General features: G+C 35.0%; 1 protein-coding gene across 3 annotated transcripts in view; it reads right to left on the reverse strand.

Annotated features, from left to right (window-relative positions):
• The window catches only part of SPATA5 (spermatogenesis associated 5), a 320,569-nt gene that overhangs the window by 270,731 nt on the left and 29,504 nt on the right, over positions 1 to 20,334 (reverse strand). For all 3 annotated transcript variants that reach the window (XR_007137477.1, XM_047798607.1, XM_047798608.1), the window contains exon 10: positions 5,786 to 5,940. Coding sequence is in view for 2 of the 3 variants with exons in the window: in XM_047798607.1 (XP_047654563.1) it covers positions 5,786 to 5,940 (155 nt within the window). In the remaining variant the exon portion in view is untranslated. The remainder of the gene's footprint in view (positions 1 to 5,785; positions 5,941 to 20,334) is intronic.

Genomic DNA, 20,334 nt, shown 5'->3' on the forward strand with positions numbered 1-20,334 from the left:
GTCTTCTATTCATATTTTGGAAGGAAAAGTATTTAATTTCATCAGAGTTAATTAGGATCAGAGCTGAGAACAGAAACTGTGATCTTTCCACTAACTTTTGTATCTCCTCATTCCTCCTATAGAAGCGTCAGAAAAGTAAGGTACAAAAAGAAAAGTGGAGTGCAAGATTTTTAACTTCTACAATACTTAATAATGTTAAAAAACTACAGTCTTGATTTTGGCACAGAGTATTTCCTGGTTAAAAGTAATTTATTTTCCCAAATGTGCTTTCCTGTTCAATTGGTATTACTTAAAATTATAAAAATGCATAAGAGAAGTTAGTAAGGAAGACTGGGATCTTGGGAGTGACAGAAGACACTATTCTATCTAGACAATAAGAAGCAAAATCAAAAGAAACCAAATTCAAAAGCCCTGCCAAGAACCAATATGGAATTAATAGAATTTCCACAGGTTATACTATCTATTCCAAAAAAGTAATCTGTTATTTAGTAAAGGATCATAGAAACTCTCAATCCTTTGAATGTGTAAGAAATAAAGAAAATAGAGAATACAGTGCTGTTTTTTAAAAAACAGAAACTCAAATTCCTTCTAAATATCCTGAGGATACAAGAAGAATGAAATGTAATTATGGTCAATTAAACTATTTAACTCAAATCTTGGCACCAGCAAAGTAATGAGCTCATCCTATGGAATTCAACTTGTTAGTCACATTCTGATGTTCTAGAATCATTTGAGAAAGCATAAAATGAAAATACATCGGTTAATTTTGAATATGTAATTAGTCAGAGAGCCTTTTGATTATTCATATAATTAATAAGTTTGCTATTTTTTAAATGAAAATAAATGAAAAATGTTTAACTATTGACATTGAGGTAGACACTCAATCTGACCACCAATTACCTCTACATTTATCATGGATTCAAGTTTATAAACAGGTTTGGGGCTATATAGTTAGTCCTGAAGCTCTAGCTGCAGTTCACTTTACAAAAGTAGGTTCAGATGAAAGTAAAGTCCTATTTTTTTATTGGCTTTTAGCTTATTCTGAACCAAAGGTCCAAATTCTAAAAACCGCAATCCAAAGGTAATATCAAAAGCATACAGACGGATTATTTCCAAATAATAAAGGACAACTTAAAACTACATTAAATGAAAATGGAAAAGCCAGAGGGAAGGGAAGTGTTAAGATGCATAAATGAATTATATAAACTTGAGGCAATTAATTTGTACAGATTTAAGAATGCCATTTATCAGTGATGACTGTTATGATGGATACACAATGATTTATTGCAAAGATAACACATAAATACAAATATGAAAAGCACTATATTTTTACTTTATAAAACAAGAACGTTTAAGGAAGCACAATGTTCTATAGAAAATATTTAGTGTTATTTTATATATCCTTCCAGAATATACAGCTTAGCGCTGTATTCCAAAACTTATATTCATCAACAGTAGGGTTAAAATTCAATAAAGAAATCAGTTGCTTTATAAAGTATGAAAAATTTGGAGGAGTTCCCGTCGTGGCGTGGTGGTTAACGAATCCGACTAGGAACCATGAGGTTGCGGGTTCGGTCCCTGCCCTTGCTCAGTGGGTTAACGATCCGGCGTTGCCGTGAGCTGTGGTGTACATTGCAGACGCGGCTCAGATCCCGCGTTGCTGTGGCTCTGGCGTAGGCCAGTGGCTACAGCTCCGGTTCAACCCCTAGCCTGGGAACCTCCATATGCCGCGGGAGCGGCCCAAAGAAATAGCAAAAAAATAAAAAATAAAAAAAATAAAGTATGAAAAATTTGAAAAATGTTACATGAGGGTAATAATGTACTTTAGTAAAGGATGAGATATTCTTTTTCGTTTTTTTGTTTTTTTCATGAAAATTAGTTATTCACTAATTTATTCAACAAATATTGATTAGACATCTATTATGTGCTAGCCCTATTCCAAGTACCAAGAATAAAAATAAAAAATAAGAACCTCTGCTGTTATGGAACTTAAACTCCATTAAATATCCATTCAGCTATACCCTTTATCTAAAAATTTATCATTTTCATAGCGAAGAGAAGATACATAAGTGATACTTATTTTTCATTTCCTTTTTAAAATCCCTATTCAACTAAAATTTATCCAGCATTGTTTCCTGTAATAAAGAACTTTTCAATCAATAAAATAAAGTAACAGAAAGCAAAAAGATAAAAGGATCAAGGTGAAAAATGAGATTTTGCTTACACTCTTTGTAACTTTATATTTTTACCACATGATTATAAGTAAGAAAAATCTGGGGGAAAAATAACTAAATGATATATGTCAAAAACTTTAAAAATAACACATTTTAGTCTGGTAACTCCACTTCTAGGAATAATAAATGCAAAAATTTGGACACAAATACATTTATAACCACATAAGAAAAAAGTAGAAAAAAAAACCCTAAATATTTGAGAATAGAAAAAGGATAAAACAAATACTGTTTATCTACATAAGTCTATTACGCTGTCATTAAAAAAATGATTGACACGAAATTTTAGAGTAAAATTGTTTATCATTTAATTTTAAGTGAAAAAAAGGAGAATATAAAACTATACATACCCTAAAATTAAACATATTAAAATAACTATATGCACAAAAAACCTATAAAATTCTTTAAAAATCTATTAGAATTAAGTAACTGTTAACAAAATATTCACAGTTATCTCTGGGTGAAACACTGAAATTTCAATGCATATTAGCCTATTCAAAGGGTCTAAGGATTCCTCCAGAAAAGAAATACATTTGACTTTCATCACCGGTTAATTGTAAAATACGTTTGACTTTTATTACACCAATTGGTATAATCACCAATTTGAAAAGCACCCCAAATGGAAACATTACATTTAAGTAAGTGGCTAACACCTGTGGTCTCCTGAAATTAATAACACGTTATATTATAATTGGCAACATTCCCACCTTAAGACATTTCTTTCGAACTTTAGGCAAGTGTGATTTAGAAGGTTTAATTTCATACACTAAAATCTTTTCTCAAAAGGTGTTTAATGCTCAATTTACTATTTAAAAAATGTTTGCAATTAACTAGCTACTTGAAGCAAAATAAGTATTAAACCTTCTGCAGAATAAGTATTAAACCTTCTGCAGAATTAATTTGCAAATATACTGTGGGTATAGCAGCCAGAAATCAGAAGAGTGAAGATTAGAATTTCAAATATAGAAATGTTGACTTCTTAGGAAAATTTTTACAATCTGAAGTCAGCATGAAAAGCAATGTAAGAAAGTACTCTGACCAAGGCTAATCACTTTGGAGCTCATGAGTAACGTCACAGTACACCATGGCCTTAGGCCAAATAATAAAGTGCCAAATGGAAAATGGCACAAGTCCATGGATTGTAAAAACTCTATCAAAAGAAAATAAAGGAAAAAATCTTTTATTAGAGTAATTAAAAATGGAGTTGTAGTACCAGTTCTTGTGATGAATAAATCAGTACAGCAATTCCGAGAGTGGATAGCCACTGTTTAAACACAATTCTCCACAGGCAGTTAACTTTAAGTTTAAAGGCCTACTGTATGTTTCTTTAGTTTCTAAACTTTTTTAATCACTAAAATGTTTTTGAATGGTATAGTTGCTTTATAACTCTATGCCTCAAAATTTTCACATGTGGCATTTGATGACAAGGCTCGTATCTGACCATTGTATTATGTAATGGTACCCAACAAAATACAGATAAATACTGCAAATAAAAGTATACATACCAATCAATGCAATGTGCCCAAACTTTAGACAATAAGCACCAAAAATATAAAAAGTTTCCCTACTAAGCCAAGATCAATCATTTTTTATTCTCTAATTCCATCTGTTAAATTATTCTCATGAAATTAGTATGTTCTGCCACATAACTTGTGAAAAATCCCAAAAGATCAGCTTTCAGTAGTAAATCTGAAAATGCTTCAAAAAGAATTCAAAACCTGTCCTAAGCTAGCAGCTAGTCCTTAAGGATGTTCTTATCTCCAGGGTACCATTTCCCAGCTAATTTGCAAATCAACTGGGTTCTATAAGAAGCTAAAAAAAAAAAAGTCTGCTTTATTTAGCTTCTGCTAATAACTACATAAAATTTAGTGGCTCAAAACAACATTTATTACTTCTGACAATTCTGAGGGTTAACTGGGTGATTTCTACTGGTTTGAGCAAACTTCGATTGGGGTGGGTGGAATAGTTTGGCATGGCATCACAGGTTTGACAATTGGTGTACCTAGACTGAAGGGATCTCAACTAGGAGAACTCATCTCTGCTCCACACAGTCCCTCATCCTCCAGGAAGCTAGTAGAGTTTCTCAACAAAGCTAATGAAAGGTCAAAGACCAGCAAGAGAAGGCAAACCCTGAGCACTTTCAAGCCTGCTACATCATGACTGCCAACATCCTTTTGGCCAAACCAAGTTACATAGCCAAGGGCAGATTGAGGATGAAAAACTTGACTCCCTATCTTTTACAGTATGAGCTACAAGGTTGCTGTGCAGGGCAAATGCCATCATGGAAAGAATCTGTGGTCACTTTTTACAATCTACCACGTTGCAAAATGCTCCACATGGTCTAAGTTTAAATAATAGTTCCTTTTCATCACTTCAAAATACATAATTACAAGATAATATAATGCAGGATGCACTGCTAATACTTGTTTCAATGTTTATTTTCTAAAAATATTAATACATTCAAAGAAAATTGAGGCCTTTTTTTTTCATGAGTATCAGGCCCACATGGGTCATGGGTGACATAACAGATGGTCCACATATAAAAGGTAAACTTCTCATGCCCTTGTAGTGATCTGCCTGAAAACTGTGCAAAGACAGTCAATCATAAAGTATATGCAAAAAAAATCCCAGGGAAACATCAGGCATCATTAATAGCAAGTATCATAATGAGAAGATTTTTTCTGTTGCTGTTCTAAAATTACCCTAGTTGATATATTCTGGTAAAACTAAACAAGGTATTAGTACACAACACAGTAACTGTACCCTTGGGCACTTGTACCAGAGAAATGAAAACTTATATTCACACAATACCTGCACAATAATGTTCATAGCAGCTTTATTCATAATAGTTCCAAACTAAAAACAGCCCAGATATCTTTCAACTGATGAATGGTTAAATGAATTATAGTACATGCATACCATGGACTATTACTCAGAAAAAGAAAGGAACAAATTATTGATGTATAACAACTTGAAAGAATCTCCAGGGAATTAGGCTAAGTAAAAAAAAAAAACTAAAACTATTGCAAATAGTTACATACTGTATAATTCCATTTATATACGATTTTGGAAATTACAGAATTTCAGAAATGGATGCAGGAACAGGTGGGTATAGTTATGAAAGAGTAAAGCAAGGGATCACTGTGGTGATGGAATTCCTCAGTATCTTGATTCTGGTGATGGATACGCAAACCTTTACATGTATTAAAACTGCACAGGCACATACACACACACAACACAAACATAAATGTGTACAAGTAACACTGGGGAAATTTGAATAAAATCAGTGATTCTATCAATATGAATATCCTGCATGTGATATTGTACTAGAGTTTTGCAAGATGTTACTACTGGGGGAAACTGGGTAAAGGATACATAGGATCTCCTTAAAGCAGTCTTTACAACTGTACTGAGTCTACAATTACCTCAAAAAAATTTCAATTAAAAAAGTTGTTTTTTAAGTTTAGTGTAAGAAAGTAGTTTCCATATAGTCTTAGTCTCTTTTGGAGTTTAATTCAAATAGTGTGGCTAGCATGAGGGTACAAATAACTTACATTTGGGACATCAATTGCCACCTCCCTCATGGCACTGGGCCTGATGTCATTCATCCCCTGCAAGAAATCTTTCAGAGTAATCTTCACCAGCCCAGCTACCTTGCTATCAGGGAGGTTAGGCTGTTTCCTCAAGACTCTTCGCAAGGCATAGAGACCTGCAAAGAGAAAAGTAATACAAGCTTTATCTTTTACTTCATAAATAGAGACTGAACCACTACCAATAAAAATAACAAAAAGCCCAAACCTCATGCACATTATAGTATTTCAAATTGTATGTGTGTGTGTGTGTGTGTGTGAATGTGTAGCACTGGGAGGGTGGGGAGGAACATGGAATAATGCGGGGGATGAAGGCAAAACTATAAATGCTTTGTTTTGGTGATGAAAATATGACAAACTTGTATGAAATATGAAGACAGATATTTTACATATGTGAAATAAAACTCACAAAACTTTATCCACAAAAAAGACCATAAAGGTTTATCACAATCTTTTTTGTTTCAGGGATTTCTCTGAAAAGAGTAAAATAAAACATTAACACTTTTTGCCTCTGCCCTTTTTGTTAATGTATATAAAGCAGAGTTACAAGTCTTATAAGGTATTGACAGAACATCTCAAAGGAAATATTTAGCAGTTAGAAATGTGGTTCTGGAATTCAAGAGAGAATCAAACTTCAGAATTATGAGTATACACACAAGATCTGATATTAAAAGAGTAAAGAGTCCTCTAAAAGGGAATCAGGGATGGAAGAATGAGGTGAGGGCTGACGTCTCAATCTTAGGAAAGCCTCTCAACGGAGAGCATAGGAGGAAATGATGGTTTAAAAACAGAAAAAAATTGATAGGCAGAGTAGATAAGTAGAACTAGAATAGTAAAACACATGAGCCAAAAAGATGATCAACCAAATCAAATTCAGAGACCAGCAAAATAACTTAAAGAGATCATGCTGACCTAGAGAGTTAAAGATGTTAAGTTCTTTGTTTTTGCTATTTGCTTGGAGTTTAAACACTGACAGGACTGTATGTCCCAACCCCCAACCTCTACCCCCGCATCTAAGCTGCCAGATTTAGAGCCCTCTGGTCTGTGACAGAAACCTCTAGCCTAGAGGGCAGCCAAGTCCCTATGTGCTCTTTGCCTTAAGGTCTTTTGTAATGAAGTGCTATATTTGTATCCTAGTGCAAGATGGATGAAGTTCCACTTTGAAGAATTTTAGTCTCAAGACCTCTTAGAAATCCAGTCTGAATATCTGAACTTATCCTAAAACACCAGCTAGTTCAATCATTTTTAATGTCTTTTGTCTAAAATGATACACCTCAGTGAATTTGTACAAAATTAAAGTATCTTTAACTGTCATTTTACTTGCTTTCATTCTATTTGAACTTTGAAACAAAAGCATTGGTGCAAGGAAAGCAGACACAACTCCCCAGAACAGAGAGTTGGGTATCTCTGACTACTAAGAAAAAACCATGATAGTACATCACTACTCAAAAAATAGATGCATAGCAATCTCTCCCAAGGAAAACTAATATTCACAGAGATCTCTGATAGTAGGCTAACTAGGAAAAAAAAGCTAGAAAAGAGGAAATTGAGGATATATTTTTTCTAGAAAAAAAAATTCTTAGGCCATCCTCTGCAATCTAAAATCTATTAAGTCACTTATTTAAGCCTATCTGACAAATACACATTTGGTTTTCTGCCTTCCAAAAATGTTGAGAGATAATTCTTCACATTTCTGCTTATCTTTTTCAGCAGAAGCACTAACTGCCTCTATTGTAGACTATCTTTTCAAAGATGTTTGTACACAGAAAGATAGAGTGACTCCCTCCAAAGCAAACGACAAACATACTGCCCATTACAAAAGATTCAGGTTCCCTAAGCTCAGGGTCCCTCTCCTGTAATGCCACTTTGTATGGACTCTGTATCTCTATGAAAACTGAGACTCCAGGAGCAGGTGCAAATGCTGCTGCAGTTAATTCCCCAAGGAGATGAAAAGGCAAAAGAAAGCCTAGAGTCTTGAGGGTGGAGGGGTCACAGGATAGTAGAGTAGGAAGACCCTGAGCTCACTTCCTCCTAAAGCACAACAAAATTATGACTTTACAAATTTACAGAGCAACTATCTATGAGAACAACTTGAGGACTAGTAGAAAAGATTTCCACAACTAAAACTATAAAGAAGGAACTATGAGATAGTAGGAGGGACAGAGATCATACATAGTCAAGACCCATACACTACATGGGTAACCCACAAATGGAAGGATAATCACAATCGCATAAGTCCTTTCCAAGGCAAGAGGGGTCCACGTCATACATCAGGCTCCTCCAGTGCAGCCTGAGGATCCTGCAGTGACTGGAAAGACAGGTCCCAGAACATCTGGCTTTGAAGCCAACAGGGCTTGTGTATGGGAGAGCCAGAGGGTTGTAGGAAACAGAGACTCTGCTCTTAAAAGGGTCACACAAAATCTCACACACTACAGGTCTAGCACAGAAGCAGTAATTTCAAAGGAGCCTGAGTCAGACCCACTTGCTAATGTTGAAGAACCTCCTGGAAAGGCAAGAGGCAAATGGAATTTCTGCTGGAGACACACATTTTGAGGAGATCATTCAACCATGAGGACAGTGGTGCTGGCAAGCACCACTTAAGAAGTCCTTCCTCTAGGATATTAGTGCCAGGGGCTTACCCACACACCATTGAGCTGGTAGCAGACTCTATCCCCCCAGGACCCCACATTGTCCTGTCCATGAACAGGCCAGCACCAGTCTGGAACACCCTGGTCTACACAGCCTGGCAGCTTAGAACCCAACCACACAGACCACCAGGCCAGCAGCCACTCCTGAGGCAGGGACTGGCAGCCAACTGAGTTGGGGACAGCCCTGTCTCCAAGTCCAACAACAGCAGTCAGTCTCACCCAAACAGAAGGACCCAAGCAGCCCATGAAGGGAGTATTCCCTAAAGCACATAGCTCTAGCGACCAGAGAGGAGTGTGCTACTAGGCCCCACCCACAGAACTTCACCTACAAAAGGCCACTTGTCCAAAATTGGCAACATAACCAAACTGCCCAAAACACAAAACGAAAACAAAACAAAACAAAATAAAACAAACAAACAAAAAAAACCCCAGCAAATTTGGCAAAATGAGGGGACAAAGGACTATGTTCCAAATAAAGGAACAAGATAAACCCTCAAGAAATAAGCTAAACAAAGAGGAAATAAGCAATCTACCAAATAGGGAGTTCAAGATAATAAAGATGCTCAAGAAACACAGGAATAGAATGGATGGACAAGTGGGAATTTTAACAGAAAAAAAATATAATGAAGAACCAAACAGAGCTAAAGAATACAATAACTGGTAATATCCAAAATATACAAATAGCTCATACAAATCAGTAATAACAAAAACAAAAAAGTCAAAAAATGAGCAGCAGACCTGAATAGACATTTTTCCAAAGAAAACACACAGATGGCTAACAGGAAAATGAAAAGATGCCCAACACTGCTAATGATTAGAGAAACACAAATCAAAACCACAATGAGGTATCACTTCATACCTGTCAGAACAGCTACCATCAAAAAGTCTACAAACAACAAATGTTGTCAAGGATGTGGAAAAAAGGGAACCCTCATACTCTGTTGATGGCAATGTAAATTGGTGCAGCCACTGGAAAACAGTACAGAAGCTCCTTAAAAAAACTAAAACTAGAACTGTCATATGATACAACAACCCACTTCTGGGTACATTATCTGGAAAAATGAAAATGCTAATTCGAAAAAAGACATATGCACTCCAATGTTCATAATGGCACTATGAATGTTTATAGCTATTTACAATAGCTAAGACATGGAAACCATCCAAGTATCCATCAACAGATGATTGGGTTAAGAAGATATGGTTAGTGTGGGGGGTTGTGTGTCCACACAACGGAATATTACTGCTACATTAAAAAGAACAAAATACTGCTATTTGCAGCAATATGGATGGACCTAGAGAATATTATGCTTAGTGAAAAAACTCAGACAAATATGATATGATATCACTTTTATGTGGAATCTAAAAATTAACATAAATGAATGTATACACAAATCAGAGTGAGACTCAGAAAACCTGTAGTTACCAAAGTAGAGAGGGAAGTGGGATGGGTCAAATTAGGGGGATGGGATTAATAAACACAAACTACTATATGCAAAATAAATAAGCAACAAGGATTTACTATACAGCACAGAGAATTATACTCATTTTGTAATAACCTATAATAGAACTTAATCAGCAAAAATATTGAATCACTATGCCATACCCCTGAAATTAACATAATATCCTAAGTCACCTATCCTTCAATTAAAAAAAGAATATAAAAATACAATAAAAAAATAAACCAAAAGGAATCAACTATAGATCACATGATACAGAAGAACTGATCAGCAAGCTGGAAAACAAAACAGTGGCAATCACCAAGCTTTAAATACCTGGGACCTAGTGAATAGCTAAAGCAGTAGTTTTGCCCCCGCTCATCAATAAAGCCAAGAACTGTTCTTTTTTATTATTATTACTAAAGTATAGTTGATTTAGAATGTTCCTCCATTTCCGCTGTACAGTAAAGCAACCCAGCCACACAAATACCCATTTATCCCCCCATTTTCCATCAGGAAGAATTATTCTCTAAATAAAGTAAAAGATGTGCTCAAAGGCTTCTAATGAAGTACTGCAATCAACAAGACAAGCTCAGCAGAGACTGTGATAACTCCAGAGATCACAATAACCACACAGGGTAGTGGAGATAGGGGTGGGGCAGATACTATGGAATAACATATAAAATCATTCTACTTCTTTCTTATAATTTTTTCTTCTTCCATTCATGCCTGCCCAATTATTAAATCTTTCTGTTTTCTAGGGGTTATTATTTCTCAATCTTTCTTCATTTCTAACATAAGAATATCAGGTTGTAGATTTCCCTTTAAGAACTGCTTTAGCTGTGTACCACACATTGGGATATATTTTCATCATTCAATTTCAAGGAGGTTTTAAATTTGCCTATTATAACTCAACCAATGAATTAAAATTTTCTAATTTCCCAAGTATGAACGTTTTTGGCTGACTGATTTTTAAATGAATTTTGGTCAGAGGACAAGTCTATATAAGATGAATTTTTTTGAATGGCAAATTCATGAACGTTCTCTATGTGTGTGAATACGTATATTGTTCAGTTCGGTGTTTCGACTACATATTCATTAAATCAATTTTGCTGATAGTGATGTTCAAACCTTTTCTAACCTCAACAATTGACAGAAATGTGTTAAAACAATAAAATGGCTATTCTGTTCATTTTTCCTTGTAGTTATAGAAATTTTTGTTTATATATTTCAAAGCTATCCTATCAAGTACATCAGTTTTAAAATAGTTATAACTTCCCAATGAACTGGATGTTTTATCAATATACAATGCTCATCCTTATCTTTAGGAGTGGTTTTTACATTAAAATTACTTGGTCTAATGTTAACCTGGCTATATTCTAATCCCTACCACCTCCTCTTCTTGCTTTCTGTGAGACTATTTTGTGCTTTCACATTCTACATGCCTTCTATTAAAGTTATACATTCTATTTCCATTGTTTTAATTATGTGGAAAAAAATGTTAATATACATACTTTAATTAAGTCTAGTTAATCAAAGTAAAGTTAATCATAAGGCTGCAAGGAAATTGACAGGCGGGCCACAGAGAGACCTCCACATTATTCTTTTGCAGAGAGAGTTTTTAAACATCCAGAGTAAACACTTGTATTTAAATCTCTACCATGTTGTTATTTAGTCCATTCTGTATTTTATTTACATCTACTTTTCTCTTTCACCAAAATCTTCCACTGTTGTGGTTCTGCCTCTTGAACTGCCCTTGGACTGATGTCATAATTTTAAAAACTCTTTTGTCAAAGAAAGATTACTTTAAACTTTACTTTGTTTTGTTCTCTATTCTATTGGCTCTAACTTAAAACATTTTAAATTTCCCATGTCTTTGGGTTTACTGTGATCTTTTCCAACTACTAAGTTGAATGCATTTAATTTAACCCTTCTTGCTTCCTGATAAAACATATTTGTTATAATTCTCTCTTACAGAAAATTTAACACAGAGTTTTGGCTATCATTCTATTTATTTCCTATATAATTTGTTTTTTAGCTCACACAGAGATTATTTGAGCATTATGTGATTTTATTTTCAATTGTACCAGTTACTAAATTATTGACTCTCAGCTCTAAAACCACACTTCTAAACTTGGTTTTGTGATACTGGTGCTGAGATGCTGCAGACTACATTCTGTCTCTATGATAAGCTTTGCCAATTCTAGAGCAAAACTCTAGATAGAGACTGCAGATGATGGGAAAAAGGGACTCTTTACTTCCATGGGCTGTCTGTCTGCTGCTCCTGTGACTATCATTCTAGTAACCCCTAAGAGACATTAGCACCAATCTACTACCAGTGCCATATTCTCAGAGGTCTGAGTCAGCCTTCAAATATCAGGCTGCTCTTCAGAAGTCTGAGTTATAGCTTCTAGATTTTAATAATCCCAAACTCTTTGTTTCCCCAGCCTTAGGGGTAGTAGTAGTTTCTTTGTTAACAATTTTATAGTTTATTATCAATTCTTCATGCTAAATTCTCTCTGTAAAATTACTGATATAGGTTCTATCTCCTAATTGGATCACGGCACAAATAACAATCCTATGGGATATTTAAGAAAAAACTTGTTTTCTCCATTATATACAGACTTAGGATTTATACATGATAGCAAAACTACACAAACATTTTAAGAGGGAAATACAACCTTGACACCAGAACCAAATATGAACAAGAAAAAAAAATGCTTTTCACTTATGGGCATGGGACAAAAGTTTTAAATAAAATATGAGGTGGATAAATCTAAAAGTGCATTAAAAAATCACATACTCACCAAAGAATTAATCTCAGAAATGAAATACCAATTCATCAAAAAAACTATTAACTCACCACAATGACTAAACTGAGAAAAATCATATAATACAGAAAAAAATACCTAATAAGATTCAATATCTATTTATAATGATAAAAATAATTCAAAATACTTTTAACAAAGTGTGTTTAAAATTATATTCCAGAAAAGTTTAGCAAACATTATACTTGATGAAGAAACTTAAATGCAGTCTCTTGAAAACTGATGACAAGACAAGGATGTCACTATCACTAGTACTGGATAATTCAATTGCGGAGGCATGGTTATTAAGAATAGAAAAAAAGAGATTGAGGAAGAGGTAAAGGCTGAAAAGGGATAAAACTGTCATTATTTGTCTATATGACAATCACCTACATAGAAAAGCCAAAAAAATAAAATAAAAACTATTAGAATTATGAGATATGCAAAGTCAATAACCAACAAAAAACAATCAGTATAAGGTTTCTTCACAATTAGAAAAGGAATTTTAAAATATAATTAAGAAAAAAAGATACCATTCACAACAATGACAAAAACAATAAAGTATCTAGGAATTAACCTAATTAAGAACATAAGACCTCTATGGAGAGAATTCTAAGCTAATGGAAACTATGAAAAAAAGGAAGCCAAGGGAGAGGGGAAGGGAGTGGGATGGACTAGGAATCTGGGGCTAACAGATGCAAACTATTGCCTTGGGAATGGATAAGCAATGAGATCCTACTGTGTAGCACTGGGAACTATATCTAGTCACTTATGATGGAGCATGATAATGTGAGAAAAAGGAACGTTTATGTGTATGTGTGACTGGGTCACCTTGCTGTATAGTAGAAAATTGACAGACACTGTAAACCAGCTGTAATGAAAAAAAGTAAAAATCATTAAAAAAATCAATCAATCAATCAATAATGAATAAAAGGAAGACATCCTATGTTCTTGAATGAGACGACAATATCATGAAAACATCAATTATATTCAAAAAAACTACATATTCTAAATGCCACCCCCAAACAAAATGCCAGCTATATATATTTTTTGCTAAATTAGAATAAATTTTCTCTTAAAATATACTGTGGAATAAAGGTCTATACATAACTAAGTCAACAGTAATGCATTAATAAGATTTACCTTACTAGATATTAAGATATAATTAATAGTACTAAAAACAGTAAGTTATAAGACTAGACAGACCACACTGGGATAGAATAGATTTCAGAAATAATCCATACATATGTAACAGTAAAATAAAATAAATTTGTTACAATATATCATAAATGAATGAGAAAAGGACAGGCTATTTAGTAGCTGTAAGTGAGTAATGGGAAAAACCAGTGGGAAGGAAGCACTGAAGACAGGAACAGAAATTAATGAAATAGAAAACAAATGTACAATTAAAAAGCAAATCAGTAGTTCCCACTGCGGCTAGGCAGAAACTAATCTGACTAACATCCATGAGGATGCAGGTTTGATCCCTGGCCTTGCTCTGTGGGTGCAGCCCTAAAAACAGCAAAAAAAAAAAAAGGCATTTGAGGAGAAATAATAGATTCCTTACATATAGCTCCTGTGGCATATGGAGGTTCCCAGGTTATGGATCAGAGCTACAGCTAGCTGCCAGCCTACACCACAGCCACAGCAACACCAGATCTGAGCCACGTCTGCAACCTACACCAAAGCTCACCACAACACCAGATTGTTAACCCAGTGAGCAAGGCCAAGGATTGAACCGGCAACCTCACGGTTCCTAGTCAGATTTGCTTCCGTTGCGCCACGACAAGAACTCCAATCTGAAAGTACTCTTGAAGAACAGTTCTTCAAACTGTTATAAACCATGCCAAGTATTATGACATGGAAAGAACAAAGAGGCACAAAACACATGTCAGGGGCATTTAACTCAGTTTAGGAGGATTAGTGACAGTTTAGAGTTAGATAACCATAAGAAAAGTCATTTAGTATATTCCTTCATTTTACAAATGAAAATGGAGACTAAAACATGTGTACAAGCTCAAGTAGTTAGACTTGAAAGATGAGCTGATGTTAAACTGCTAACATAATTGAGGTGAAGAAGCAATGAAGTGTTTGAGGTAGACAGACCGAAGAGCGCACAGAAAGGCCTAGGGACAAGAATGAGCATTAACACTTGAAAGATTATGCAGCCCTGCAGAACAATAAAAGATAAAATCTCTGTCCTTAAAGAGTTCACCCTTGGTGTTTCCTTGTGACACAGTAGGTTAAGGATCTGGTGTTGTCACTGAAGTGGTTTGGGTCTATGCTGTGGCACGTGTTTGATCCCTGGCCCAGAACTTCCACAAGCTCTAGGTGCAGTGCAAAAATAAATAAATTAATAAAAGCTCACTCTTAGAAATATGTAAGAAAATATTTTAAACAAACCTAAATCCAACTCTATTCACTTATTTGTAGATATGTGTGAAGATAAAGCATAGCAGACTGTCAGAGAAAAAGAAAACATGCAAGATCACATATCTGCAAAAGCTGTAAAACAACAAAACAAGGGATCCTGGAAATCCCTGCCACAGGCCTTCAGATTCTTTTCCAATATGAGGTTCTATGATTTCAGAGTATATACAGAGATAGTATATTTCATATAAATGCTATTCTTGAAAGTAATAAGTTGAAACAATTTATATGAATTAAATGCATATCAGAGCTTGCAAAAAATAAAGACCCATGGAGCTATCATATTAATGCAACCAATCCTCCATGGTCCTAGATAGGCCACTAGCTCAGGTGTCACTTTACCTAAAACTTGGCTGCTCTGGCCATCAGTTATATTTTAATCTTTCCATTTAATAAATGACATATTTTTTCTAAATCATTTTTTCAGCTTTAAAATTCTACAGTGCTAAGTTTAAATCATCCAACATCACCATTCCTAATAAGGCCATCCTAGAATCTATGCCAAAAAATTAAAATTTTAAAATACATATGTTTTTATAAACCAGAAGTAAACAATTAACTAGAGGAGCAAATGGACACATGCACATCTTCAAAGACTATAGCTCAGGGAAAGCAGACTATGACATTTCCTTTCCTTATTAAGTTTAAAGTTAATTTTAAAAATGTAAACAAAAACAGAAGCCATACTTTTATGTTCTTAGGAAACACAACTTTGAAACAAAAAACAGGTGTAGCTAATTAAATGTGTCATTCTGTTTTCATTATTTTATATTCCAACGCTCTCAAAAGTTTTGAAATGGAAAACAAGATGTAAGGAAAAGAAGAAAAGGCAAAACGCCCCAGGCAAGTCTAATGCCAACACATTCTTTCTGGTGTATGACATGTTCTCAAGCCCCACACCACTATCCAGATATAATCACTGCGGGACAAGATCAGTTCCTCTAAATGCATGCTCTTCAAAACCATCTACTCCAGAGTCAATCAATAAACATCTTGCCCAACACATTTTTTTATACTTAATGCTTGCTAAAATATGGTATCTTTTGAGACAGCAATTAAGTTCCTTCATTAGAAACTAAGCTTAAGTTAATCACAGAGGTAATAATGTTTTTCTAGAATTACTATCTACTCTATAAACAATTATACAAAGAAGTGACATGAAACATGGGCATCTGTCTCTCAGATATGAATTGTAAAAGTTATTTGTACAATTTCCAAATAGTATACTCAGGCACACAAAGACTGAAAGCAACTGTAATAAAATCTAAGTTTCCCTTTTTAAAATATACATTTCTCAAAACATTAGAACTCTAGAAAATGTTTGATCTGCAGCCTTGCTCTTTCTCAACTTGGTATTAAGAATAGATTAGGTGACTGTATCATTTGATATATCATTGGGAGAGTTACATTTCTTACTCCTCATTCACAGAGAAGAAATTAAACTGAATATCCTCAAAGAGGGTGTTGTGGGTATAACTTAAACTAACTGCAGAAGCCAGGTCTATCTTAAAGCCCCTATCCCTTTTAAAAGTTGCCTTTTTTTTTTTTTTTTGTCTTTTGTCTTTTGTCTGTTGTTGTTGTTGTTGCTATGTCTTGGGCCGCTCCCGCGGCATATGGAGGTTCCCAGGCTAGGGGTCGAATCGGAGCTGTAGCCACCGGCCTACGCCAGAGCCACAGCAATGCGGGATCCGAGCACGGCAACGCCGGATCGTTAACCCACTGAGCAAGGGCAGGGACCGAACCCGCAACCTCATGGTTCCTAGTCGGATTCGTTAACCACTGCGCCACGATGGGAACTCCTAAAAGTTGCTTTTAAAAGTAATGGCACTATGGAATGCACTCTGGTCCCAAGACCTAATCTTGGGCCAAGACTTCACTAAGTGCTAGAGCTAGGAAAGATCACAGAGTCTGCCCTCATATGTGAAATAAGGGAATGTACTATATGATTTCTGATACGTCATCTAGATCTAAAACCTCAGAAGTGATCCACTTCACCAGTCCCAATTTTTAACAAACTTTCCTAAAATTATAGCCTTTAGTTTCAAATTTTTAATATCAAATTATTTACTTATCTTTCTTACCACCCTATTAAAATGCCAACAAAAAAAAGGAATAATTGATTAGAGCACAATTCTTATGCCAACAGAGGTTGAAGATCTATGGCTTGGAGGACTAGAGCAAGGCCCAGATAAGAGGAGAGGAACCAGGAAAATAATGAAAGAATATAGTGTGATCTGGTTTTGACTCAAGGAGGAAGGGGGAAGAGGGGACAGATATGGTAAAGGGGGAAGGCAAGCCAACTATGTTTATCTCTTTTTCTGCAAAGTACAAAAACTCTAAACAACATACCATTAAAACTGAAAAAATAATTCACATTCATTATCTGTTCCCTCAACTTTTATCACTCTTCCATTTATTGCAACCTAGCAGCTAGCCACAAGTTCCCATTAGCACTACTATCTTCCAAGGCCCCCATGACCTTTCAGGTACTAAGCACTTGATGTCACTGTGGTCTCTATACTGTTGATCTTGGCTCCAGTATTTATTCCCTGTGTGATCTTGGTAAAGTTCCATAACTTCTCTGACTTAAGTTTATTCACCTATTGAATGAAACTAAACACATAAGGGATGCTATGAGTAAGAAATCATTAATACGTGTTAATGCACTTCAAACAATGGTTGGCACACTGTAAGTACTCAATTGGTGGTAACTAATAATATATGATTTCTAAATACTTCCTCCCTGAAATCTTCCCTCATTAGAATTACCACTTTTGGGGGGTTCTCTTCGCCTATCTCTAGCCTACTCCTCAGTCCTATACCAGATCTTTCCTAACAACATAACTCATTTCAATGGTGGTGTTCCCAGGAGCACTTCTTTCCTCATTAGCATGCTAAAACCTCCCTAAAGACACAAATACAATAGGCTGTGATTTTCCTGTTACACTGCTCTACTTCCCTTTGCATCTTGAGCTCTAGGAAAAGAGAGTCCAAAGTCCATCTCTTCCTGAGGTAAGCCCAGCACCCACTTCAGTGTCTGGGTCACTCTACTCATTCTAAGTGATTCCATTCATTTCAACGGCTTCAGTCACCATCTAAATGCTGACAGCTCCCTAATCCATATATCTAACCAACACTCCTCATCTCCAAAACCTGCAATTCAAAGTCCTGTAGCTTAGATAATGTAAAGAATAAAGAGCGGTAGGAAGTGGAAGTAGAGCAGGCAGAAAGAAAACATTGTCTGCAGTCCAGACAAGAGGGATGAAAACAGATTTAAAACAACTTTTTAATGTTTTAAAAGATCAAACTTTGAATAAATTTCGAAAATAAAGCCAACAGGATTTGATAGAGTAACAAAAAAAGGAATCAAGAATAACTCTTAAAAGTAACTTTCACTTAGAAAGACTGATTTTATTTTTGTGATTGTTTTAATTAGAAAGAAAACCTTTCCTCAAGTTTTCTACTTTTATAGCCTTGGCAGGGCAACTCAGAAAATTTTCCACTTAGTGAAGTAAATGGTATATATCACTTAGAGCTTAAACAGAATCAAAACTACCACCTGTTTTTCTGAAACAAACCATTCAGCTCCAGTCATTTCAAACGAACAGCAAAAGTAGTATTAAGATACTCAATTCACTTATCGAGAAAAGAAAAATTCCATCTCTTACATAATATCCATAATATTTATGCAGTAGGAAAAATCCTAACATTACAAACATAAATATCATATTTCAGAATTATATAAAATAAGGGTAATTCTTGCTTTAGGAGATATTATACTGCATAATTACTGCTTATTTATCCTGCTACAATAATGAATAAAGATATGATCCCTTATAAAATATATTAGAGTGATAATCATGATAGACACATCAGTTTAATTTTGTTGCTGTACCACAGGCATACAGTGGACTTAACATGTGAGACAAGGTGGGTAGGGGAAAGAAGAGACTGTGATTTTGACTGTGCCTGACAGAATTCAGCAAGAAAATCTGTCAGGGAGGCATCCCCAAAACAAACCGTAACTCTAGTCTGCATATTTCTAATATGGACAATACTTTTACTGAATACAGATTCAGTAAAAATCACTAGTCTAGCAAGGCAAAGAATTCTGTCAGATTTCCCTTTATCTCTTATACTAGAATAATCAAGAAACTTAATAAAACAAGAAATACTGCCAAAATTCAAATAAGCTTTTACGAGAGAACTGCATAAATACACACCAAACAAGAAAATTTTTTTTTAAAAAAGAGAAAATGATATTTACCAAGGACCTGTATAAACACCATGAACAATGCTGCTAGGGTATACGTCTTCATTTTTTTCTTTTTTTAGCCTCACCCATGGCAATTGGAAATTCCTGCGCTAAGGACTGAATCTGAGCTGGAGCTGTGACCTACATCACAGCTGCAGCAATGCTGGGTCCTTAACCTACTGCAATAGGCCTGCAACCTGAGCTGCTATAGACAATGCTGGATCCATAACCTGCTGCACCAGAGTGGGAACTCCATGCCAGGCTATACTTCTAAACCTCCTAAGAACTCCCTAAATTAGCAGGTGAGGAAACAGTTCAAGAGGTTAAATGGTTTGCTCAATGACTTTCAGCTGATAAGGGGTAGTACTAACATTTGAAACTAGAGCTCACCATGAGTTTTCCACTAAACCCCACTATTTCCCTGGACTTTATTTAAAAATATGTATTTTTATAGAATCAATATTTTAACTCTATCCTAGAAACAACATAGGCATAATTCAAAAAGATGGAAAATGTTAGAAAAAGAATCTTTCTTAAGAGCTGAGCTGTATGTAGTAGATCCTCTATAAATTCCTGTTAAAATAAGCTAGTGAAGGGTGGGAGGGAGGACTAACAGCTATAAATATCTCAGAACGCTGGTACAAGACAGATAAAATTTTCCATTTCAAAAAAAGTTACATTACAGTAATTAGATTCAGTATTTTTACTAGACCTACGTAAGTGTAATGATGACAAAATCATTGTTTAAATAAGAGTTTTAATTCTTCCTGTTCTGTGCTGCTATCTTATCAAGGCACAAGTATTTGGTTGAAAAGTACATGTTGAAATGATGTGTAATCAACAAGGATGCTAAAGATAAATTCTTAGAGATGTGAAGCAAATACTTCCTTCTATTGTAAACAAAACGACTGAGTCCACTTCTTGAAGAAATCAAGCT

This window comes from Phacochoerus africanus, chromosome 10 (assembly GCF_016906955.1).
Source record: "Phacochoerus africanus isolate WHEZ1 chromosome 10, ROS_Pafr_v1, whole genome shotgun sequence".
Taxonomy (NCBI): Eukaryota; Metazoa; Chordata; class Mammalia; order Artiodactyla; family Suidae; genus Phacochoerus; species Phacochoerus africanus.